The sequence below is a fragment of the Pseudopipra pipra genome, chromosome 10, assembly GCF_036250125.1.
Source record: "Pseudopipra pipra isolate bDixPip1 chromosome 10, bDixPip1.hap1, whole genome shotgun sequence".
Classification (NCBI taxonomy): Eukaryota; Metazoa; Chordata; class Aves; order Passeriformes; family Pipridae; genus Pseudopipra; species Pseudopipra pipra.
Genome location: NC_087558.1, coordinates 346,820 through 372,689, shown reverse-complemented (window position 1 = coordinate 372,689; position 25,870 = coordinate 346,820). Strand labels below are relative to the sequence as shown.

Below are 25,870 nucleotides of genomic sequence, written 5' to 3'. Positions count from 1 at the left end.
TCGTTTGGTGTTACTTCAGCAAGAACTTTTTAATACACACCCTGAGCTGATCCTCACGGGAAGGGCAGGCAGAGCTGTTTCCAGGACACAGACATTTCTCCAAGATCTGAAGGCACGAAAACTTGCAGTTTCCAGTGTTGCTCCTGTTTTACCTCAGACATAAACCTGAGCAGAGTTAGACACACAAGGCTCAGGTACTGAAGCAGAGGGTCACAGCAGTGAACCAGCAGGCCCAGGTGTTAGTTTACAGCATCACTGCAAACCCAAACCCAAGAGGGCCACTGACAGCATCAGACGATGCTTCTCCTTGAAGAGAAGGCACCAGTCTGTTGCAAAAGAAGCAGTGGTAACCCTGGCACTGGTCTGTTAGGCAACATCAGAGAGACAGCTTCTCCATTTTCTTCAGAAAAAAGTGCTACTGAATTTAGTTACATTGCAACAACATCTACAGCCAAAAACTTCAACAAAACTGCAGTTTAATTTCAGAAAATGTGTTAAAATATATATATATTTGTACATCAATTTGACACACTGCGTTAGTTTACACAAATGATGGTCTTCCTTGAAATTGTATTTATGAAATGTACATTTTTAATTTAAATACTCAGTATACACTGCACTTAATCTGCATGTTGCATTTATTAAATACATTAAAATCTGCAATGTAACAAAACGTTTTCTGCATACGAAATTCAAAACACCATTTTAAATGAACAAAAGATGGCTCACTTCATTTATTTGTTTTAACAACTAGTGCCTAGCACACTAGCTCAGCTCCACCAACACCAGCTGTTCTTTCTCTTTATTGACATTGTTCACAGACTAGTACATATTACACTAAGAGTGCTGGATAAAAACATGAGGTACGAAAGTGGTTCAAAGATTACAGGTCATGCAGATCATGCGAGACAGCAAAGAAAGTCGTGAATGAGAAAACACTAAATAAAAATACATAGAGAATGTGCATTATAAAATAAAAATAATAAAAAAAAAAACACCAAACCTCAATTACACAGCTTTGCTTCTTTGGTTACAAAGTAGGTTGAACAATTTCACAGCTTTTTATTCCCACCCAAAAAACAAACCAAAAACGAAATGTCAAAAAGCAGAGGAATCGTGGCCCTTTCTCTCTATTAGAAAGTAGAAACAGAAATGAGCAAAGTTTTCTTCATCAAAATAGCCCATCACTTATTTATTATATCACAAGGACTGGTGACTACCTGTACAGATGCACTATGGTCTTCATACTTACACTCTATACAAAATTTACATTCAAGCTGGATCTTTACTACCGTAAATAAATACCAAAGGTCAATTGCCATTAGTGTTAGAAATATGCCAGGGTTCTTTGTTCAATTATTGCCTAGACATTGTATCTATTAACGCAATCCCATCTACCATTTTACCCATACAGACATTTATTAAAAAAAAATTTAAAAAGTTCTGTGACATTGTTCATGTACATTATGAAAATAGCAGCCCTGTAATAAATAAAACAAATAAATGAAACTAACGTAGGCAAATGTTACTTATATGAAAAGAACAGTGGCTCTGATGAGGAATTGCTGCTCCTTACCAGACAGCAAGGCTCAAAGCAACCCAGGGCGATGGGAACCTCGGGGAGCCACCCAAGCTCTGACAGCCCGCCCTCCCTCCCGCAGCCCGGGGAGGACCCGGGCCCAGGGGCTGCCCCTGCAGCCTCTGCTGGGGCGGGGCCTGCGGGGCAGGGAGGTGATTGTCTAATACTGCAAAGGCCAAACACGGACAGAAGCGGCGGCTCGGGGCTCACGCCGAGGACACGTTGGGCTGCGGCGGCTGCGCGGGCGGGGGCTGCGCCGGGGAGCTGCTGCTGGGGGGGCCCTGCTGGCTGGGGAGCTGGGACAGCTGCTCGTTGTTGGACAGCGACTTCAACAGTGCGTTTTCTCGTTCAAGTAAAGAGTTTCTTTCGACTAATTCCTTTATTTGTTCCTTCAGGACTTCCACTTCTTCTCTCACTGCATACATCAAATGGCTTTTCACTAGATCCTGCGGAGAACAAGTGACAGTTACACCAAGGGAAAGAATACTTTCCTTCACCCCAGCCCCAGAATTTACTGTTACTGCTTTCACTGCAGAAAGCCTGGAAAACCAAAGCACTCTCACTAAAAAATATATGAATTAATCAGCCTTCAAGCACAAACAACCCAGCCCTTTTGTTCCCTTGAAGTGGCCCTGACATCAAAAGCTGCATCCCAGCTCCTCAGAAGGAAAGCACCAGCTCTGAAGCTGTGACCTGGGGGTCGGGGTTTGCAGCATACAGGCTGCACTGAGGTGTGTGAGAACCAAGATATAAGAAAGCTTTTACATCAGCAGTAGCAAAAATCCAACAGCTGTAAGGGAAGCTGAGCAGTATGTTAAGGATGGCACACTTTACTCTTCTAGTAATGAACTGAAAACTAGTGATGAACTTGGCTAAAGCAACAGACTGAAATGCAGTATTTATTTTCATCACCCCTTTAAGTTCAGTCAGCTTGTTCACAGCAATTTGTAAGAAAATTCACTGACTAACATTTCTGGGCCAACGGTAAAGGCAGTCATGGCTTGTGGTCGTTCACAGATATCCAGAAAATCCACTTTTCAAATGATGGTCTCAGTCTGACCCATGTGGAGGGTCACAGAAACACAACACACCTGGAAACAGGCTCAGTGATGAACCACATTAATCCTATTAGAAACAACAACTTATATTTTACTTACCATTGCCTGTTCTATTTTGTTGTCAATGGCAACAACACTCGCACCAGATGCACTGCAAATACAAGGAGAAAACTGTGAGGTTTACTGTATCACTCAGGTAAATCCACGCACCTGCAGGACTCCTGAAAGATGCTGTTACTGGAAGGCCGAAGCTCAGAGTCAAGAATTCAGTGCACAATCACAGGAGTGTCCCATGTGCCCCCCCAGCTGCCCAGTACAGCTGGAGCTCTTAAGAGATGCTGCTCCTTCAGTTTATACCTCCTTAGACTCTGCTTATGACACCCACAACCACAAAAATGCATTACAATAAACACTAAACTAACTAAATCAACTGCTTTGATTCCTGGCCTCATTTTCCCGCTTTCTTTACTGGGGAAAATGGAGATTCACAGATATTCCTGGGATCCTTACCTCTATGTTATTCCTGACAAACTCTTTTTATAAAGCAATGAAGAAAAAACCCTGCTATAATGGTTGTTCTCTGGTTTCACTCAAAGTCAACCTACCAGGTAAGAAGTTCCTGGCTCAGCCCTGCCTGTGCAGCCCATGGCAGCGGGAAGGTGAGACATGACTGGAGCCCTGACCCCGGGAGCACTTCCTCACTCCCAGAAATTCCCCATGGATCTCATCTGACAGCTGACAAACACACGGGTCACAGTTAGGCCAGGCCTGTTCCAGAGGCACACCAGTGCAGCACATCCAACAGCACATCCCACTGTGAGGATGTGCATTGCTGTCCTGACAGGACCCTGAAGTGCAGCTCTGAAGCCCGAGGGGCAGCAATCCAGGCCCGAATGTCTGGGGTCTGTTTCCAGGTCACAGGCACACGAGCCAGTCCCTCACGTGCAGCTCTGGAGTCGAGGTTCTGGTGGCCAGGGGTGTCCCTGCTCTCCCCCAGACTGGGATCCTCTGTTTGGAGAGGGGCTGTAGATCTCCCAGGGTAGGCAGGGTACACCCCCTCCATGCCGCCCTCCCATCCCGGTCCCAGGGGTCCCATTTCCTCACCAGCTCTGGTCTGACCCAGGACGGCGGTTCCTGTGACAGCCCCACCAGTGAGAGCTGCTGATAAGGGTCCCAGCCAGGGCCCTGGCTATCAGCAACACACAGCCACGTTTAAAAGAGTTGACATGGGGAAAATGCAAGGCTTGCAGTCCCGCTGGGAAACCTGCCTCTCTGGAATTACACAATGCTCACCGAAACCCAGGCTTTTTACAAGTATGGCCAATACTGCTGAGCACACTGTCACAGATGTGAAACAAGGCTCAGTTCTGAAGAACGACACTGGTCAGAAAAGCTCATTGTAACAGGACCCACAGAACTGTCAGTACCAGCACCGAGCACACAGGAGCAGAGGGAATCAGCTTTGCAAACTGGGGGAGTAACAGCCTCTATTTCTACACTGAATCAAGCTTGTAACCCAAACCAAAAGTGCTGAACTCCCATTTCACAAGAAAATTTTTCCAGTCTCTTGTTGTCTTCTAAGCCTCTTTCAAGCCCTATCTGTGGTAAACCTCCTCAGAATAAGAAGTATTTATAACCTGTGCTGAGGGAAGTATCCCCTTCCATCTTAAATTAACATGCTTCAAACTCATCTGGCAGCATCAGAAGTGTCTGTGTTCAAGAACCACGAAATCCCCAACAGCCTTTCATGGACACCACTCTACGGGTCAGGTGAAGCAGCTCTGAAGAGGTGACAAGAGGAAAATTAAAGTAAACACCACACATGGCAGTGGGATCTGCTGCTCCATCTTTGCAGCACCATCACACACCTTCTGTCAATACCTGTCTAGTTACACTTGAGACTGGGACTCTATTTTTTACATAATTACACTGCAAAATAGTTGAAAGGGATGGAAGAACAAAGTCTATTGCACTGCTCCGAGTTAAGGCATTCGAGCAGCTCCATGAGAAAGACCAGCAGCCTTCCCTCAGCCTCCTGGAACACCCGTGGCACACTGCAGAGGCACCTCTCCTATGCTGTACCTCGTGCCCCAGCCCCCCTCTGCCTGTTAGATGGGTGCAGTGCTCACCATGTGGGTGTAAAAACTGTGAATGGAGTGAGCCTGAGAAGCCATTGCTCTTCCACCCATATCCCACACTGAGAGTGACACCAACAGTGCTGAAAGCCCAAGCAGCTCATACACCACTGTTCCTCATGCCAGAGTTCTTGCTGCCCTTATCCCCGGAGAATCTGCACTAAGGTTGAAGTGCTGAGTTTGGATTCCAGCCCTACTCCCTGCTCCCATCCCGACTCCAGCAGGCAGACCCCCACCCCCTCAGCCAGGAGAAGCCCCACGCTGACGGAGCAGTGCCCAGTCCACCATGGGATAAAATCACCTGACGTGTTCCAGGTCACTTTCTACAAGCAGATGAGAATTAGATTTTAGGGTAGCACATCTGCTACAAGATTCTGTCCTTTATTCATTTTACAGTGCTCCCCACTCACTCAGCTCCTGTGAGATGTTGAGCAGCAGAGCCCTCCAGAGCCAGCTGCTCTCACAGGACACTCCAAATATAATGCTAAATCTTAAGATTTTGTACTTTTCACAAATCCTGAGCTCTTGATATTAAATCACTGTTTGCATAAAGTATTTTATCCCATAGCTTCAGAATGAAATTTATAGATACAATCTAGTCCTTATGAAAAGGTCAAGAAAAAACCAAAGTATCTGTTAAATAAGTCTTTCTGGATAAGTGACTGGAGTGACACGTTCTGTGAGTGCACCATCCACTGCAGAGCCGATGCTCTGACTTGCAAACCCTGGAGTTAGAAGTGGGAAGACCCCATTTAGCTACTACAAAGAGACCAATTACTGATTGCTGCAGGAGCTACAGAAGTCTGACAATTATTGTCAAAGCTGAAAAAAATCCACATTAAGTAACACAGAACAGATTAAGAGGTGCATTAGGTATGTAATATTTTTTTTTGTAACTGCAAACCCCCCACCCCACATTGAGCTTCTGCAGCCAACCAGGAACTGGACAGACACACTGTAATTCCAGGGAACAGCTTGGTTTGACTGAGACCTCTGAGTTAAGGACATGCCAATGAAGGCTCTGCCCAAAAAGACATTATATTGGTAAATCAAGTTTGTGTTGAAGCCCACTAAGTACAAGGCAAGATTTACAGTCAGCAAAACCATCCAAGACCCCCAAGTACAGTTTGTCATTGTAGAGATGGACAATAAACCCAACACTTTTCTACATTACACACCAGGTAGCCAAAAGCCTATTTAGTCTGAGAAATTCTCATTTTGATGGTTTAAAAAAAATATATGTGGTGCTTGCTTTACCTATTAAATTTTCTTTATCTCACCCCATGAGTTCTCTCACTCTTCCTGTTCTGGTGGGAGGTTGAGTGAGCAGCTTTGTGGGGCTCAGATGCCGGGGTTAAACCACAACAGCCCTTTCTGGCACCAAGTGTGGGGCTGGAAGGTTTCAAGATAAGGACAGATTTGCCTGGGATGTGCTAGATTGAATGGACAGCACAGCTGCTCCAGCCTGGCCACCCCCGTGCTGGCCATGGGCTCTCTCCCCGTGGCAGAGGCCATTGCCCGTCAGTGGCCACGTCTGGCTCTGGCTGCTGCCACCCTGCTCTTATCACCTCCTGCCGTGCTGGGAGCGCTCGATAACGGCCACGTGCCTGTCCTGGCAGGTGCCCAGGGCAGCGCTGCCACGCCGGGCAGGCTGGAGCTCCAGTCCGAGGGACTGTGACCTGGTGAGTGCACAGGGGGGCAGAGCCCCACCTGCAGCCTGTGGAGGAGCCCACTGCCAGAGCAGGTGGGTGCCCAAAGGAGGCCCTGACCCCACGGGAAGTCCATGTTGGAACAGGCTCCTAACAGGACCTGTGTCCCCTGGAGAAAGGAGCTCAGGCTGGAGCAGGTTTGCTGGTAGGACCTGTGACCCCACAGAACCCACACTGGAGTTCCTGAAGGACTGACCCTGCAGAAGGGACCCACGTTGGAGCAGCTCATGAAGAACTGCAGCCCATGGGAAGGATCCCATGCTGGAGGCAGGGGAGAATGTGAGATTCCCCAGCAGTCTGTGGTGAAGACCACGATGAGGAAAGCTGCAGGACCCACCACACCACCTCTCCTGTCCCGAGTGACCACCATGGGAGCCCTAAGTCAGACTAAACAATCACAACAGACATTTGTAGACAATTTATGGACATTTTGCAAGAGTGGTCAACAGACTAGGTCGACAGACTAGACTAGGTAACAGCATTTCACATTTAAATGAGATTGAAATCCTACAGTCTGGATGATGTAAACTAATTCTGAAGCTTTTCAGTCAATAACAAAAGCCATATTCCATATTCAGCTGTATCAATGATTATCTGCATACTACTGTCCCAAGGAATTTCTTAGCACTAAGTCACCCCCCAAAAGACTCACAGAATACAGGAGTTTTCTTGCCCTCTAGATACATAAAACCTATCACATTTTCCAGCTGATCCTGCAGAGCAGAGCACAGAGGGACACTGATGCTCTGTCCAACAGCCTCTGTAAGACAATTCCTCTGAAGCACCAGATGTGCTTTGGTTTAGGTTACAGTGGGAAAGGTGTTACACACCTTGGGGATGTCTGATGGATATCCCCAAGCCAAGGAACTGCTCCCAGCTCTTCTCATTCGCTGTTACTGCTTTCAATCAAATTATCAAACCACCCTTCCGTAAGCAATGACAAGGTACCTCAAAAAGTTCCAACTCTTTTTGCTTGCAAGTGAGCTACAAACTAAAGCCAAGTGTTCATTTTTTGTTTCCCCTCATTGTTTACTCATTTATGAGCCACTGCAGCCACTGAACCAGCCACTCTTCATGTCTTACCACTGGTTGGGCTACTCAGTCCACCCAAAAAAATCTTTTCTGCTCTTGAAACAGTTAAGGCATGTTTAATTAGCCTCCATCCCATTAAGAGACACTACAATGTCAGCATCCCAATGCAATCATGTATCCAGCCTGGAAAGAGTATCTGTGTGAGTATTGTAGATTTTCATTATTTTTCTTTGTCAAAGTCGTGTGAGAATGTGTGACAGTCCAAGGCAGTGAATTCGCCACCTCAGGAGTTTCCACACACATTTCATGAGTTAATTTATATTGTGAAGGTTTAATGCTCACACACAAATGCAACAGAAACATAAATCCTACTGCTTTAAATTCAAGTTTACTGATAAGGGCTGTATTTTAGGCAGACCCACTAAAGCTGCTATGGCACTATTATGTGCAAAGACAACCCAGGCCCAGAAGAGTGACCCAGACTCATGTGAAGATGTCAAGCAGCCACTATTCCCCTTCCCAAACCACATCAGTTGAGAAGACCAACCCATGAGACTTGAGCCTTAGCAACACCTACGTGAGCACTGTGCAGGAAAACGTTCCTGCCATTGTGTCAGTAACAACCAGCATCTCCCTAACACTGATTTCAGTGCCACCAGCACTCTTCCTGCCATGGTGTGTTGGTGAAAAACAAACCCATCTCTATTCACTGCAGCAATTCAGCCCTCTCTTGCTCTCTACTGCAGTAGCATGTAGTAGCTCTGCTGGCTTCAGCTGGTCCCGAGAGATGGCTGCTCACAGGAGAATAATCCATATTTGTTAGGAAAAAACCACTGGAATTACACAGGCAGATTTTCTGTTTACACTGAAGCCTCCTAACTCAAGCCCCTGAGGTTCACAAACTACTTCTGAAGGAGCTGCAGAGTGTAATGAGAGTGCAGTGCCAGCAGGCTCACGGTCCTGGTGCTCCGCAGTGTGTCAACCCCCACATCTTGGGGTGGGCAAACAAAGGTATTATGAGGAAATCACACAAGCTTATTGTTTTCACAGCAGAGGTTTTTCCTTCTCAAACCAGAGATCCCCAAAAGAAAGCCCCAAACCACGTTACTGTTACCCAGCTCCCAGAGAGAGCACAGACTCCCCCGTGCCCAGGGCCATCCCACCCACGCCGAGCTCACCCACCCACAACCACGGGCACTGCTCATGGATGCCCTCAGCACACCCTCCACCAGCTTTTACCACAAGTTTATAGTTGAAAACTTCTCAGTTTCAGTCATCCAGCAGAGCAAAGCTGCCTAACGTGACCTTAAAATCCATTAACTGGGGTATAAATGCAAAACCTGCTAAACCCTGTCAAAGACTTCGGAATTTGAACAGATTATAAGTTTAAAACTTGCATCAATCCTGATGAATTTGATTCTATGTTCTCACAAATACTTATTTTTACCACAAAATGTTCACCAGCAAAGATGCAATACTATTTTAAAGGCAGCCATTTACATTCTTCTACGTGAATTTGATGTTTTTCTATATCCCACACTTCCAGCACTTGCTTCAGGCACCACACACAAACCTCGATTTGTGAAGCCTCAATCTTATTCACTATTTGATTTTAGAATTTTTTGAATCAGCTTCCTCATCCCAAGACTTATTTTGAGATATGAAAATAGAGAAACAGCTAAAAGCCAGACCACAAAGCGAGCTTTTGGTCTACAAACCAAACGTGTATTCTAAGCCCTGAAGTTTATTTCAGTGAAATAACAAAGTCCTTGAAACCTAAATACCAACTCTGTCCCATAAATACAGAAAAGTGGCATCATCCAGAGCTTATAGCAAAAACATAGATTTGTCCAAGTTTCTGCTGGAAAAGGAAGACATGCTTTGAAACTGAGCTTAATGCCAGCACCCCAGCACTATAAAACGATTTTAAAAAGAGCAGGATACATCAGCATTACTTACAACCTTCAGCATTGTGCAGTATACAAACTGTTGCCAAGCAAACTATGAAAGGATTCAGTTAAGCTGTGCACGTTGAGAAGCCTCTCAAGTCAAATACAGCCAGTACAGTGATGAAATGGTTATCAATACTTCAACAGCCAAACAAAATTTTACATTCTACACAGCTTGTTAAGCAGAAGTTTGTGACAAGCCAGAGCATCACAAGGCATGAAGTCACTAGGACTTCAACTTAATGCTAACAGAAAAACTCCTTCAAAATCAATAAAGTGCAGGAAAGAAACAGTTTGCAGCTACTGACAAATTAGTAATGCACCTCTGCAAGTCCCATCCACGCCAGATAAGACTCTGTTGCACTTCACTGCAGTTTCTCACCATCAGTTCAATGCTAACTTTGGAGATTTACTTCATCCTTGTCACAGTTCACCTGTGTCCCCCATCCAGCTTTACTTCAGCAAAATGAAAGCAAGCCAGAAAGCTTCCTTTCCTGGTTTTAAGATAGAAGTATCTTAGTTTTGACAAAATTGTGTTTAAATGTAATATTTTCACAACTTGATTTCTGATACAGGACTTAATGCCAAAAAGTTTCCTTTTTTGGAAAAGGAAGCTGTAAACATTTTGGTGAAGGTCAGCTAGGAGCTGACTAGCATTAAACTCTGAGCTTACACATCATGCATGATACATGCATAATGGAAGGAGGAAGAAAAAAAAAGTCATGTCGCATTTCAGAGTTATTTAGCTGCGTGTTTCAGAACACACACTCCACTTCCACGGCTGCTTTCGCCTCCTCAAGCCGCAGAAGCCCGAGGTGAAGTTTTGAACACAAGCAGCAGTTCTGTGCAAACACAAACCACGAGGAAGTTGCATAGAGCGAAGCAGTTCATGCATACTCAGCACGTATGCATTCCATACTCAAGCATCCATACCTATCCCAGGAGGCCTTTGGCTCGTGTAACTTGTTGAAATGGAACGCTTGGTAGAATGCAGCTGACGGATTCCTATGAGATCCAAGAATCAGACAGACATATTGAAAACGGGTACGTAACAAAAATACCAAGTCTCCTAATTCAACCTGCATTGCAAAGTGAATTACCTTGTTAGGTTAAACTAATGCCTGAAAGGCCCTACTGTTTCTATGGGTTTGCATTAAGGACATACAGATCCAAAAAAAAAATAGTAATTCTCTCAGGCTATTTCAAGCTGCTCCTGTCCAAAGATGACTGTAAGGCCATTAATGAAATGTCTCCTGTCCTGCTGGCAATCCTGCATAGGTATAAGCTGTGCACCACCCTAATGCCAAACATACCTAAATCCAAAAGACACCCTTCACATTTTTGGTATGTCCCAAACTGTCTCTGCACACAGTACCCAGTGTTTCCATCCAGCTTAACCCCCTGCTTTATACTCAAAACAGATGAGTCCTGTAAGGGTACCTGGAAGTGGGAGCTCAATATGCAACATTCAAGCTATGACAGATCACGTTACAACTGACAAGCAGAGCGGTCAGAAATGAAAAGTGAAGGTAAACTATCACTCACCCTGTACACAGCTGTCAGTCACCTTCCCACCTCCCTTCCCGAGGGGCAACAGGGCTGATGGAGGCCCTTGGCCAAGCACTCCCACAGCTCCATCACCCCGCTGAGCTCCGCACACGAAGCCAGCCCCACATCCACCCCACACATGGCACCTACACCGAGAGTGTTACTGCAAGATCTCAGTTCTCCAAAATCTCCTCTGAACGCTGGTTGTAAACAAGACACTGGATGAAGCACAGTCAAAGCTCTGCTGCCAAGGGCTGCAGCAGAGCATTGTACTCAAGCTTAGAAACTCCTTTCCTCAAACAGCTCATCCTCGTGTGGGTACAGCTATGTCAGCACTAGAGAAGAATGCAACAGCATTGCTGAAAAATCTTCGGAAAAGTAGGAGCTCAAATTCCTTTCAGAGCCAGTTTTTAAACCAAAAGTTTATATCAACATTAGAAGCACAGGTACCCATCTCTTCCCCAAGTTTATGGCAAGAATACTTAAAACTTGTCTTCAAGTAACTTAATTATTTCAATTTAAGTACAATCACCATATAGTTAAAATAACAGAACAAAAGAAATTTAGAAAAAAAATAAATCACAGAAGCAGCACCATAACAAAACACTATCAGAAGTAATTGGATTCCCATGGCAGGTGTACACTAAAAACCTTGCAAGGATAATGGTATTTGTGCATCAGCAATGATCAGGAAGTGTCTGAGTTTTAAGTGTCTGTCACTCCTTTTCCCACCTTCACCACTGTACCCTTCAAAAAAAAAAATCCACATGAGCCTGGAATTTAGCTTAAAACCTGTTACAGAAGTTGCTTTATCCAAGCTGATAAATACCATGCTCTTATGCTGGTACTACTCACATTTTCCTAGGAAGCATTGCACACTTGAGTGACAACTAAATACAACTAATTATAGGAAGAGCAACACAACTGCTAAAGGACATTTGTGTGATAGGAGGACTTAACACAGGGAAAGCAATTGCCATCTGTGGATCAAGAGAGCATTCCTTTGCGAGGGGAAGGCCCAGGCCCAGGCTCTTCTCTCTAATGCAGCTGCCTGTCAGGAGTATGTAGAGTCTCTTCCTCAGAAAGTGACTGTAAATAGAAAGTCATTTCACTTCCAAGACAAATTTACTTGCAGCATATAAAGCCCTGTTGCTATTGTTAGGTATAAAAAGTGGTTTATAACGACACAGCATGTATTCCATATGGTCTATTTGTATACTGATACCCTTCATGCTCTATATTTTTGTACTATTCTTAAGCAAGCATCTGAAAAGATACGGAAAAGTTTTTCTTGTTAGATTCTTATTTGTATCCCCTGCTATTGAAATTGCTTTTGCATTACTTCAGACAATTAAGAGAATCTTTTCTACTCCACAGCTATATTTTAACAATATATTAATGGGAGTGTGTGTACCTGAACAGGAAAAGCAAACCCACAGAGGCAGCATAAATGATACCTCACTTGCAGGTCTGAACTAATACAACTGAGTTTCAGATTGTTGAGGCATCTACTTTTAACCACAACAAACAGTAAAAGGCTAGAGAATGCCTAAAAACACCTTTCAGTCTGCAGAAACAATTGAGGACACGGCTGGCAGGAGCAGCACAACCCGGCCTGCTGCTGCTGGGCCACAGCACACAAGTCCTGCTGAACTGAATGCAGGGACAGCCTGGAGCACAGGAGCAGATTGTCCAGGTCTCCTCCCTGGCAATGGCCAGGCCCGAGGTCAAGGCTCAGCCTCAGTCCTTGGCAGAGTGGCAGTGGAGCCAAGAGCCAGCCAGGAAAGGGATGGGATGTCCCTGATGCTGGTCCAGAGATGAGCACCCACCTCCCCTTCCACAGGAGGTACCCCAGCACTTCTGTCTCTGCTGAGACAGAACAGGTATCCCCAAGGGTAGAGGGGCTTGATTCCAGTCCCAGACTACAACAGACAACTAGCCTAGCACACTTGAACGTTCAAACTGCATCTCCAGGGGCCAAAGAGGCCTCCAAGTCTCTATAAACAAATCCTACAACACATACTGAATTTATTTTCTTTAAAAGCTCATGAACACCAATATTCACAACTTACTTCCTTGTTATGGTTTCTAACAACAGTTTTCATGCAACTGATATTTGATCTAATTTTAAAGGATGAGAACTTATTCAATTCTCTGAATGCCTGAAATGTAAGTTGTCCCTTTAAAAGGAAGTCTAAACCACATCCCAAGTATCCCCTCACATTTGGAAGCATATCCTCCCACTGCCATTCATCAGGATGATCTGCCAAATACAAACGTTATCCTCAAGAGCTCTGTTTGCTAGAAACCATGCCCATCAGAGCTGGCAAATCATCACGTATACAGATAAATGCCTTTTAGTTTAAATAATGATACTGGCTTTGGAAGGGCGGGGTATCAGCCTGACACACAGAGGCTGCTGCACAGATGCCTTTTTCCCAGCTCCTGCCTCTAAAAGGAATAGTAACGTTGTTCACAAACAAGTTTCAATCTGCAGGCTGCTGACCAACCTCAGCAACTGAGGGCAAGAACACATGAAAAATATCACTTCTTTCCTCCAAGGCAGCAAAATAAAACAATCATACTGGACCACCTCGGATAGTTCTCTATCAATATCACTGACTTATTTTCATTAGGTTTGAGAACAGGAATGACCCAGAAGATTCAAAAGGCTGCCTTTGAAGAAGACAAAAACAACAGGTCAGACAATCCCTGCTCAATACCTCCGAGGAAAACCAAAGCAAAGCAGAGGCACCTATTTATTATTACCTAGACAGCAGCAAGCAGATGCAGATGTCCTTTCAAAAGCTCACATCAGCCAGAAATTCCTTCTGAGAACAATTAACAGGCCTCATATAGAAAAACACAGAGGATGTGATCATGTTATAAAGTGAGTAGAGTTTTTAATGCCATCTTGCATGACATTTTTGTAGTTAGGAGCATGGCTCATACAAAGAGGATGCACCATTGGTAACTACTCTGTGCATGTGGCTCACCAAATTTAAGATCAGAAAGTATCAGTAAGACATCCATTATTCTCACGTTCCTGCTCCCAGAAGTAAGGTCATTGATTGTACAGTGATGCATCAATAGGACTGGGAAGTCAACAGCAAGCTCCAGCTCTCAGCCTCTGCACAGAGCTACAGGAGCCAGGCATCAGGCCTGAAAAAAACCTGTTCTTCAGCCACCTTAATCAAAGGAAACACATTAATGTGTAACTCTGTGCACCCACGTTACTGCTACAGAGCCAGAAGTGACCCAAACACTTGGAGAAAGAAGTGATTCAAAGATACCCTGAAGAGGAAGTCAGCAAACAGACACATTTAGCTTTTTTGTAACATGAGTATTACTGTTGAACAGGCAAGAGACCCGATGGTAAGATAAGCACACAGCCCGAGCTCAAGAGAACTGTCAGCATACATGGATGTGTCTGTGCACTAAAGGACAACAAATGAATTCCTCCTTAATGTCTAAAATTTATAAAAGATTGGATGTACTTTTACCCAGAAGCACTTCAGACCCAAGGTAGTTTTCAGTTCTGTGTTTCAGTGCTCCCCAATAAAAGGCTATTTACTAGGATACTGGCTATGACCTACAGCTGGTCTCCAAATTACAAACCTTGACAGGGTTTATCTGGGATCTGGGCAAGGGATTTGATGATCACTTGATCACAGCTTATCAGGGAACACCCAGCACAGTTCATGGCATTTTGAGATGATGTTTACACTAGTAACAGAATTCCTTCTCCAGCCCTCTCCTTTTAAATGACTTTATTTTTATCACCTTCTATTTAAAGCAGCTGCAACTTTGAATCAGCTTTCTTTCATAAGACTCAATCTACAAAACAATAACTGGAGCACAAAGCTTTGCAGAAGAAAACTGACAGGGACTAAATGTGAGGGAGTTGATGTGAAATTAAGGAAATAACATCTCAAGCTCTGAAGTTATATGTTTAATTGCATATTCTGTTCATACCATTCCTTAAAGCTGTTAAACTTGCAATACATATCCAGAAAAAACAGCAAGAATTCAAAGCTTTAACATTCAGTTTTAGGTACATTCTAGCTGCAGGTGGCAGGAAAGGCTGACTCAATTAACAGCCTGCATGACAGTTTTAGGGACAGCAGCTCTCAAACACCACAATGGACTTTAAAGGACTTCACAGGTTACTACAAAATTAAAATATTGTAACAGTGCAGAGAAAGCACACTGCATGGATCTGATCTTCACTGGAAAAATCAAGAGCAGCAGCCTATACTTTCTTCACCTTGCTCTCAAAAAGAGGATTTCAGCAAATAATCTCTTGCAGTGACTAGAAGGCTCTAAGGAGAAGGAAATGGAGATGACTGTCTCAAATGCACAGGGTACAAAGTTTGGCAGAGGCATTTCACTGATCACTTGCCTGTTGAGATCCTGGCATCAGCCTTCCCCTGCTCTGGGGGCTTGGATCTTTAAAAATGACACCAGTAACGTTTTTCAACCCCTATGAATGCTATTACCTGATTTATGTAACTATCTGCTTTTAATAAAGATAAGTAATATAAAAATAATAAAAAATGCTTCATTATTACCTGTGTTAGGTAATAAATCATTCACTATTTCTAAGGGAGCTTTGCTGAAAAGTTTAAATAGTGAATTCCAGTATGACTATTTGACACAAACCACAGAAGGAACAATACAAGTGCTTATCTTCTAAATCTCTTCATGCTTCTGATTTCAACAGCTGCAGCTCAAAACTCTGGGGTCCAGTTCTCTTGGGTCCCTGAGATTGGTCCCCAAGCCTCAGGAGCACTGCAGACAACCCTGTAATCACAAGGGCTCTAAGGTTTGTCAAGATTCACAGGTGACCCCTTCCATCCTGTACATGCTGTCTTCCCACCTTCCAAAGCCAGACAGTGCACTCCTGTCCCAGCCAGGTCCCCATCACCCTCGTGCTCCTGAGTGCTGATTAACACCCTCCTGCTAATGAAGCACAGCTGTTCAGGGAGGCCGAACTTTAATTATGTCACCTTACAGAGTGTGAGGACTACTCTGAGAGCTTCTGTTCTCACATCAAAACACACAACACGTGTAAAATTTCTTGTGCTAATGACTTGTCTTTGCACTGGGTGAAGTCAACTTTCAGTTCTTGAAAGGGAGGATACAGGACAAAGTAGTTCACATGATGCACAGCCTGGCTTCAAGGCAAATAAGTACAGCAGATCACATTTCCAGAGAGCAACATCTACAGATTACAAGTTGATAACAGCAAAGTGTTTGCCTGACCCAGTAAGGGATTTTTGCTTCTATTAAGTAGCTTTCAAGAAAAGCCACAGAAAGGTTCATCAATATTATACATGTTTGGACAAATCAAGACAAGTAAAAAAAAACCAAAACCAAATGAAAAGAGTTATATTTTCAATAACTTCCACGTTCTCAACACTTTGAACTTCACCTCACATGGGATGGAGCCCTTCAGCATCTCCTGTGATTTGCCAGTGAACATCATTGTGCCACATTACTCTTCTCAAAGTGATCCCATTCAAGAGAGCAAGCCCTCAGTGCTCTTACCCAGCAGACTCTGATACACTGGGTCAAAGGAGGGAACAAAACAGTAAACTCAGTATTTCTAAATTAAAAAGATCCACACTTGCTAGTACTGCATTATAGATCAAAAAAATCTGTGAAAACTCTTAAAAGTATTGACTTTTACACAACTTGGCTGGTAAAGAAAAGGCATTTATTCGTATGTATGAACATGTTATTGTAGAGGATCAGGTTCCTGCTGCCTGCACAGCCCACAAAGCCAGATTTCCTCAAACCCAGTGATGAAGGAAAAGCTGCTTGTAATTACTGGTGAATGTGGCCCTGCATAGTGGAACAGCTGGCTTGAGTACTCATCCTCAAATAAAACAGCCCCAAAATGAGATTTCCTCCCCCCTGCCCCAAGTTGCAGGTACAGCACTTTCAGCTTTTAGGTTATCTATAAATACAAGTGGTTCCTGTTTTTTGACAATAAAACATTTCAGTATCTGTGGGGAAAAAATGAGTGGATAAAACAGATTCAAGCAGACTCAAGACAAACTCCACCTGTCCTACTCCTGTGACAATGGTCAAGAATGCATCTATGAGCAAACATCTTAAATTACACACTTGGCTTTACAAAAAGACATCAGACCCTAGGTCATGTGTGGCATGGTTTATTACAGAGTATATTATAAATCTGTCTGCCTTCCCACACAATTTACAAGTTCTTTACCACTCAAGTTTCAGGCCAGCCTGCACTGTCAGCAAGCAGGCTTACAGAAACAGTATTTTTAAAAAGACATTTGCAGGATTGGTCAAGGAATTTATGGGCCTTGCACCCACTGAAGTGTTCTACATAGGAGACACTCCCAAGAGTTCTCATCTACACCCCTACAGAAATAGCTGAAGTAACTCAACAGAGAAGCAAGCAGGGATTTTTAACACTCATTTTTGACCACCACATCTTCCAATAAACCAGACAAGTTAAACTTGCTTGAGGTGGCTACAAAAGCTTCAGAAACTTCACTGAAACCAGTATCTCATTTCTTATCCAACCTACACTTCTCCACCACAACTTCACACACACACACACCCCCCCACTCATCCCTCCCAGAGGACTGGCTCAGGACTGGCTCAGGACTCTGCCCTCGCTCAGAGGGGCTCAGTGGTATCCTGGGCTGCACAAGGCAAAGGTCCAGGGAGGGGGTCCCTCCCCTCTGCTGAGGCCACACCTGCAGGGCTGTGCCCAGATCCCACTGCAGTTTGGAACCTTTAAGGAGACCAGGCAAACGCCCCAGCTGTCAGTGTGACAGACAGCTGACACCTCTCCACAGCACTAATTAGTACTTCCACCTTCTCTCTGCACTGACAAAAACACTCCAGCAAGCTGTCACAACACAAATGCATCCCTCCCAGCTTCAAAAGGAGAACAGACATACAAAGAAAACCTCTTGGAATAATTGTTTTGCACGACAAAAAACCTGAGACAAGCATCCAGCTGTCCTTCATGTGGCCAAGTAACTCGCCTGCCCTGCCTGAGGGAAAACACATTATCCCATAAGGCAAAGATTTACTGGCACTCACTACACATTTGTATCTATGAAGTGTGAAGTTTAAAGGGGAAAGATTTTTCAAGATGGAGAATGAAGATACAACCTCACACTGCATTTCAAGTGACTTCTTATGTGTAGGGAACCTTCTCAGAAGACAGGGGCTTTAGCAGTTACTATAAATACTTCTATCTTTGCACTTTGTCAAATATAGGAATAAAAGCAGACACCTGTGCCTGACAATCTAGATTTATTGACCAGAACCAAACCAGCTGTACTTTGGCAGGAGTCTCACAGAAGTTTCTTATGGAGTCTTTGCTGACACACAAAAGCACAAGCAAGGTCTCAATTTTTCCTGAGCAACAGAAACTGCTAATCGCCAGCTTTAAAACTGAAAAATTAATATATAGCCTCAACATGCAAGAGGCTGGAACTCAAATATCCAGCACAGTAACAGGGAACAACTCCTCTTTACGTCACCTGAAGTCATAAAAGATTACAGCACTTTACATGAAATCATAGCCTCAGAGAACTTTCAGCCCTTCCGAGTTCAAGAGCAGTTGAGTCCTGCCTGCTCAAAACACCCAAATACTTGAGAATTCAACTTTTAAGAAGAAGTTTAAAATAGCTTCCATAAAACATATGCTGTTATTTCTGCCATGCAACAAATATGCATTCAACATTCAGAAATCAGCTATGGAACATTTGCACTCTTCTATAGGGGAGCAGGAAAAAATTAACCCCCAGCAGCTGAGCAGAACACCTGGAGTCCAAGGTCCAGGGAACTGCTTGTGTCAGGGCTGGCCACCAGAGTCTTTGAAACAAACTGAACAGTGTCCCCATTTCCTCCTTTCAATAACTCTCATCTGAAACACTTTGTCTCATTAATTCTAAGATTGTACTGACTCCTCCTTAACAAAGGCATTTGAATGTTTAAGCTGGGAAACAGCACTGTCAAATGAGCAACAGCAGTTCTGTTTAGATATCTTGCACCACTCCAAAACTGACTGCACAGCAGGACAGGCTTTCCATTACTCAGAAACTGGTGTGGTGCTGCAGTTACCTTTGGTAATTTTTGTTATAGAAAACACAGCAAGAACTGAACACAACTAACTGGAGTTTGTTTGCATTAACCATCATTTGCTGCCATCAACTGAGTCTCAGCTCAGCTGGTTTTCAAACTGAGCTGTAGCTCTGGCTGTCAAACCAAAGGCACTCCTGGCTCTGGAGCATGTCTGTCCCAGGTTCATTCCCATCTGCTCCTACACACACTCTCAAACACAGGCCTCCAGGAGCAGAGCTGAGAACAGGTCTGCAGGTGCAGGAGAGCTCACATCCCTACTAGGCTCATGAGCAAGGTGAAGAAAGGGACAATACTCGATACCAACGCAATTCAAGGGTCACGTACTGCTATGTCTTTGCAGAATACTTGTTTTCCTTTAGGAGCACAACAGAATATGCATCTAGGGCAACACCTAAGTGATCCTGTGCCTGGTTTTGTCCTTATATGATGAAGATGGTCTTAAGACTGCAGTTCTACCAACAGTTAGTGCTCCATGCAAATATGTGATTTAGCTGAGCTGGGAGACAGCCCTGCACAATCAGGTTCTCAACAACTCAGCTGCTGTAGTTGACAGTTCACAATTGCAGCCATTCATTAGCGTTCCTGGAATACGGCCGGAACAGCTCAAGCCACTCAGTTATCTCTGGAAAATGATCTATACTCTGCTCTTTTTCCAACAGCCCTAGTAATATTTTGCCCCAAAAGTCTGCCAAACATGTAGGAGGTTTGAACAAGCTTTTTCAGTAACATTCTTTTAACAGAGGCAACATATTTCTTTTCCCTCAAGAGCCAAAATAAAGTTATTAAGCCAGCTGAAATATTCTGCTTGTCAGCTACAAATCTGTGTATACATGGGCAGAAAGGTGAGTAGAGAACCTGACACACACTGATCCCAAAATCCTCACAGGTGATCTAACTGCCCTCCCTCCAAAGTCATTAGTCCAGCTGCTCAAGTCCAGCAAATGAAGAGTCGGGGCAATTTTGAGATCCAGTCCTACTTGTGTCTTTTCAGTATTTGTCAGGCTCCCATTCAAAGTGGACTGCAACACCCACATCTGCCTCAGTAACAGTACTACTTCACCCATCCTTGAATAGTGCTGCAGTTTATACCCCTTGCATCCACATTTAGAGAGGAAAACTTATGTTGTAGATATTCCATAACGTCCCACACAACAAATTTCTCTTTTTAAGAGCTTAGCAATTTGGACACATCAACAGAAAAACCAGCTTTGCTTTTCAAGGAAGGTATGACATGTCAAAGGCTTTTTTCTCTTTTTTCTTTTTTTTTTTCATTCTTTTGGATCACCTACCTACCTACCCCCTCTTCCCTTCCAGGTAAGATATCTTGATTAATTGATTCTTCATTATTCATCAGGTCAATGCAAAACACCACAGTTTTGTCTAGACTGCTGTCAAAGTGTACTGGACTGTGGGAACAGGAAATTAAAAAGTCTTCAGGCAATGGCTTGGAAGAAAGTCATTCTACATCTATAAACACACAGTTCCATCCATCTATTTATCTGGCTACATATCCTTACACCTCCACTCCTAACTACCCTAGGTGTAGCTTGATTTAAAACAGCAAACCATAAGACAGGAATAATACAAAAGACCTTTTTCAGAAATATGTGAACCGACCAGCTTTTTACATCAGCCCTGTCTCACCCTCACTGTATTCCTGACATGCTGCTTTCAAAGAATTTCCATCTTAACTATGCTACCTTGAGAACAGTTCCTCCTCATATTCAGAATGGTGAAGGACTTCCTAGATAAATTCAGGATATTGAGAGCTATACACTATTCCTTGATGAGTCACTGTGTTAGAGGATCACTACAGGAGCATGATCTATACAAGTTTGTCAAGCTGCAAGAACACGCAAGTATTTAAATATAATTGAAGGTGTCGGAAGAAATGCAGATACCTGCCTACACACTGACCCCCCTTCCTGGGGACACTGCACATCAATAGCAAGAGAAAAATGCTTTCTACAGATTTCTAGCTCCCATGACCACCAAGTAACCTCTCCAAACTAAGCCGAGCGTTAACTTCCTGGACCTGCCGGCACAAACCATGACTCATGATGTATCAGCTCCCTTTGCACCCTATTAGCCTTATCAGTGTCAACCCCCAGCCTATTAATGACATTTGAAGGTCTTCATTAACTATTTCACCACTGATTGCAGTAGAAAAAGTAGCTGGGCAAAGCCCATGGGAGCAGTGGTAAACCTTAAATAGCTGGAAAGAGGAAAAAAGCAGGAGCGAGAAGAGAACGGCAGACAAGCAGGAGACACTTACAGTAAAACCTTCTCACAGAGTAAAGCACACAAAAACCAAGCGACAAAACAGCCTTAACAAGCTGCTAGGCTTTTATTCTTACCTTTCTTTGCCTGAAACTAGTGGAAGTCAGGCTACTGGTTGAGGGGAGCAAAGAATAAACTTGGATCTACTGGCTCTGTAGAGATCTCCGACGTTGTATGAGGTCTAGGCCTATTTAAGGTGAGCCTTCACAGCTTACCAGGGTCACTACTGAAGAAAGCCATTCCCATCTGGGAGAGACTCTCACAGCACAGGTGTGCTCCTGGCTTCCTGAGCACCCAGCACGCTGCACAGTTTTATCACCCAGTGCAGAAGGTGACAAACGAGACGTGTGTGCTCCTCCTCTGATAACCACAGGCTCATTTCCCTACTGAACACCACAGCAAGCTGCCTTCAGAGCCCATTTCCATTTCTTACTCGTGGTTCTCATGGTGAAGTGTCTGCAAGAGTCTCTTTAGAAATGAATAGCAAGTGAAGCACTTCTGCAAGCTGGCAAGTTCAAAGACTAAACTAGGAAAACAGCTTTAAAAATCACTGTTCTGGATAAGAGCACCGAGAACTGCCTCACTAGAGTGCAACACAAAGTTAGCAGCCCCCAGTTTGAGTAAGTAGGGCAAGTTTTTCCTTAGTGTTACATAAAAGCGATTCCCTTGTCACAGATAATCATGTTCGTTACTACAATTTATATTAAGTGTTAGAAGCTATGCAAAACAAACGCAAAATGCATTCCTTTCTTTCTGACTCCTTAATCAACAGAATGATTAAGCACCAGACGAATCATCTGATAAAACACTGAGCTATGAAAAGAACCCACCAGCTCGAAATCTAACCTTATTTGCACAAGGCAGTTTGTCATCCGGGTCAGCAATCCTCTTAAGGTAGGCAAACTGTGAGGAAATTTTAACTGTTTCCCTTTTTCTTGTCAGTCCTTTACTGCTTTAATCAGAACAAGCACAGCTCTACAAACCATGGCTTTTCCCTGCAGAAAGGCATCACCAGTTACTCTTAGACACAGCAGCAGCCACAGCTCCAGTGAGCACAGGCCTGCTCCATCCTCTGCACCCCAACCCCACAGACACAGCTGCTTTACTAAAACATGCTCCGAGCCACACTGACTGTGTTATCTGGAAAGTCTGGTGCTGTCCCCAGATGAGGAAAGGCTTACAGGGAAATTCACCACAAGACCTGCTCATAATGGCCTAACTCCCATCTTTAAAAATACAAACACAAATAACCCACACGTATTTCCTTCCTCCAAACTGCAGCAACCCCAACAGTAAATGTCAATGACATTCATTCAGTGCTCAAACACTGCTTTCCCTCAAAGTCTTCTCTCAAAGAAGTCAATTAAGCAACTTTGGCCACGACCCTTCAGAGCAGTCTGACACATCTATGGGAATAGCAGCCACACACTGGATCCCTCTCTCAGGCCTTCTGATGAGTCTGCCCACACCACACACCTCTGCTACAACTCACAGTTCCAAATTACTTTCCAATAAAGAAAACTCACTGTAAGGTTGTACTTCCCACCATGTCCACATCTTCGCCCAAGTGGTGCTGTTTTCTCAATACAAAGGACCATTCTCTGTAGAGCTTTCACTAAGGATCTCCACACGAATCCATACCCAGAAGCAAGTATTTTCCTTACTGATACTATAAAAAGCCAACTCCACAGGAGGATAAAAATAAAGAATGTGTGTTAAAAGCCCCAAGCTTCCCAAGATGCCTCCCCTGATGGCCCTTGGGCAGCACCACACAGATTTAACAGCACTGCAGTACAGTGGTGTTGATAAACCCACTTTAACCCAGCTGTCACTGGAGTGTTTTATGATGCATCCAGGGGAAAGAACAGCCCTCCTCGTATCTCGAGTCACTGGCTGCAGAAAGACAGCTTTCAGTCTTTGATTCTGAACAGTTCATATTATTTGTGCATTAAGCAGCTTTCAGGCTACTTTCTGCCCCGTTTTGTGCAAAATGTAATTGCACTCACACCCTAAGAAGAATAAGTACAAGAAGAATAAGTACACTACTTGCCTAAATACTTCACTGTGGTTTGTGCTCTTAAAACTTCAGCGTGACTTTCTGAAAATATGAATTTACATAAAGCATTTGCTAATAACTCAAAAGTTGTTTCCTCCCCCCCAAAAGCCCAGTTATTTTTTAAGGTATTATAAAATAATGCATACCTGTCTTCATCACCATCAACAGGAATGGATATGCCAAACACAGAGCTAGCAAGACTGTTGATAGGAGTACTTGCAGGTAACTGAAGAGGATTTGCTAGAGTGTCTGGAATGGGAGGCTTCACAAGAGGTTTATTTTCAGCTATAAGAGAAAGGGGTGGCTGAGGTAGGGGTTCTGATTTTCTTCTAGTATCATCAATCTGGCCTACTACAGACTGGGCCTGGGCCTGAAACTGTCCGAGGTTTGCCTGAGGCAGACTGGCGGGTGCGCCGGGCGCGCCTTGCATCATCGAGTGTCCCACGTGCTGGGGCTGGACCGCGCCGGTGCTTCTGCTGGCAGAAGGGTGGCTCGTCAGCTGGGACTGCACCAGTGTAACAGGGACGTTTGGCATAGTGACAGAAGCAGTGGTGGACACACTAGGCACACTTGTACCGGGCACAGCCGCAGGCACGCTCTGAACTCCAGGGACCACAGCGTGGGGAGCACCAGGCATTCCTGACACTTGACTGCTTCCCCCCATTGGATGCTGAGTCACAGATTTCTGTTGCACAACCCCTGGTTGTCCAAGGCCTGGCTGTGGGACGGCAGGTTGACTAGCCTGTGCCTGGCCACTCTGCAGCAACCCCGACCCCTGGCCGACTGCTTCACCGGGCTGTGCTGACACCCCCATCACAGGCGAGGGGTTTTGGCCCATCACCTGCCCCACAGGCAGGCTGGAGGCCACAGTACTTGGAGCAGAACCTGTAGTAGCCTGCTGAACAGCTCCTTGAGACTGCATAATTGTCACATGCTGCATGTATTCGGCCTGCCCAGGAGGCTGCGTCGGCAGTAGGTGCACTGGTGGAATCTGGGACTGAGAATAAGCAAATTGTTGAGGCTGAGTCACTGGTATGCTTGCTTGCTGCACCTGCTGCTGGGCCACAGGAACGCTCGGCTGCCCTACTGTCACATTTGGAGGTGCCATGCCTTTCCCGTTGGGTCCAGCCTGTGCAACACCCTGTGGATTTACCTGTGGCTGCGGTTGCTGTGGCACCATCATTTGCTGACTTGCTCCCGAAGCCCCAGAAAACGCAGGCTGAGCAGTACTCTGAGGCATGGCCCCACCTACGGGCTGTTGCGGCTGCTGTGGTTGCCCAATGACAAAACTAGGTTGCTGTAGAGAGGACTGGTTCATTTTCTCTGTCTGGAGCAGCTGTGACACAGCAGCCAGGGAACTGTCAGCTATAGAATCGGGGCCATGGGCTGATGCTGGCACAGCCGAGACCACAACAGAACCTCCTGTGGCACCGAGGCCACTGTCCCTCTCCTGAGCAGCCTGCTCAAAGGTGCTGCTGTGCCTAATGCAATCTCCAGTCCTGCCCAGAACACCACCATCGGAGTCCCGGTCATAGTACTCCATACACGTCCATCGGCCTCGCCTGTAGGGCTCCCCAGTACCGTGGTCCAGCTTGATCACCCTGAAGCGGGAGCTGCACGCAGCAGCCGCCGTCTGAGACATGGTGCCAGGGCCGGCGGGCGCAGAGGGCCCTGTGGAGGGCGGGACGGCCTGAGCACTGCTGCCTCCCCCCACGGCAGTGCCAGAGGCAGCAGCTGGCAGGGGCACGGCAGAGCTCTTGGGCACAGCCCCCCCGTTGGGGGCTACAGCCAGCCCAGCAGCAGCCACAGCCAGCTGCCCGTCCAAAAGGAGATTGGGAGAGACGCTGCTGGGAGTTTCGGCCTCACCCACGTTGTTGAGAGTCTCTTCAGAGGAGCTCCGCTCACAAACGTCCTCAGGGCCGTAGTCGGTGGCTCGGGAAACATCAAAGATTTCAGAGGACACGTCCTCGGTGCGGGACTCGTCCGGGTCGTCCAGGCTCTCGGTGTCCTCGGTGATGCTGCTGGCCACCTGCGCCGTGGTCACGCTGGTGATCTGGAAGCAGCTCTTCTTCTTGGCCGGCATCTTGGACATGTTTTCTCCGCGGGGAGGGGCTCGGCGGCCGCGGCGAAGCGAGCGCAGCGCCGGGCGGGCTGTCACGGCGTGCGGGCCGGGCCCCCGGCGCTACCGCACATCCTCCGGCGGCTTCCTGCGGCGGGCGGGGGGCGGCGGGGCTCCTCCTCTTCCTCCCCGTCCGCAGCCCTCTTCCCGCGGCCGGGCCTCCTCCTCCTCCTCCTCTTCGCCGCCGCTCCGAGCGCCCCGCGGCTTCCTGCGGGCCCGCGGCCCGCCCCGCGCCAGGGGCCCCGCGCCGGCCGGGCGCGGCCCAG

General features: G+C 45.5%; 1 protein-coding gene across 3 annotated transcripts; it reads right to left on the bottom strand.

Moving 5' to 3' along the window:
- Positions 1 to 459: 459 nt before the first annotated feature.
- Positions 460 to 25,870, bottom strand: TSC22D2 (TSC22 domain family member 2). Of its 3 annotated transcripts, none has more exons than XM_064665629.1 (4): positions 23,632 to 25,867; positions 10,396 to 10,467; positions 2,737 to 2,788; positions 460 to 2,025 (listed from the first exon to the last, which is right to left on the bottom strand). In XM_064665629.1, exons 1-4 carry the CDS (start codon positions 25,575 to 25,577, stop codon positions 1,786 to 1,788), a joined length of 2,310 nt encoding a protein of 769 aa, XP_064521699.1. In that variant the 5' UTR covers positions 25,578 to 25,867; the 3' UTR covers positions 460 to 1,785. The 3 variants fall into 3 exon arrangements, 2 of the variants coding, with proteins under 2 accessions (XP_064521699.1, XP_064521700.1); XR_010432951.1 differs by lacking the exon at positions 460 to 2,025 and adding an exon at positions 8,155 to 8,304 and having other exon boundaries at positions 2,745 to 2,788; positions 23,632 to 25,870; XM_064665630.1 differs by lacking the exon at positions 10,396 to 10,467.

What these genes read in the sequence shown, in the direction of transcription:
- TSC22D2 (XM_064665629.1), bottom strand. Translation starts at nt 25,577, where the DNA reads ATGTCCAAGATGCCGGCCAAGAAGAAGAGCTGCTTCCAGATCACCAGC. An exon ending in GTTGATGGTGATGAAGACAG is followed by an intron (nt 10,468 to 23,631) that starts GTATGCATTATT and finishes TGGATCTCATAG; the next exon opens with GAATCCGTCAGCTGCATTCT. An exon ending in CCAAAGGCCTCCTGGGATAG is followed by an intron (nt 2,789 to 10,395) that starts GTATGGATGCTT and finishes TTGTATTTGCAG; the next exon opens with TGCATCTGGTGCGAGTGTTG.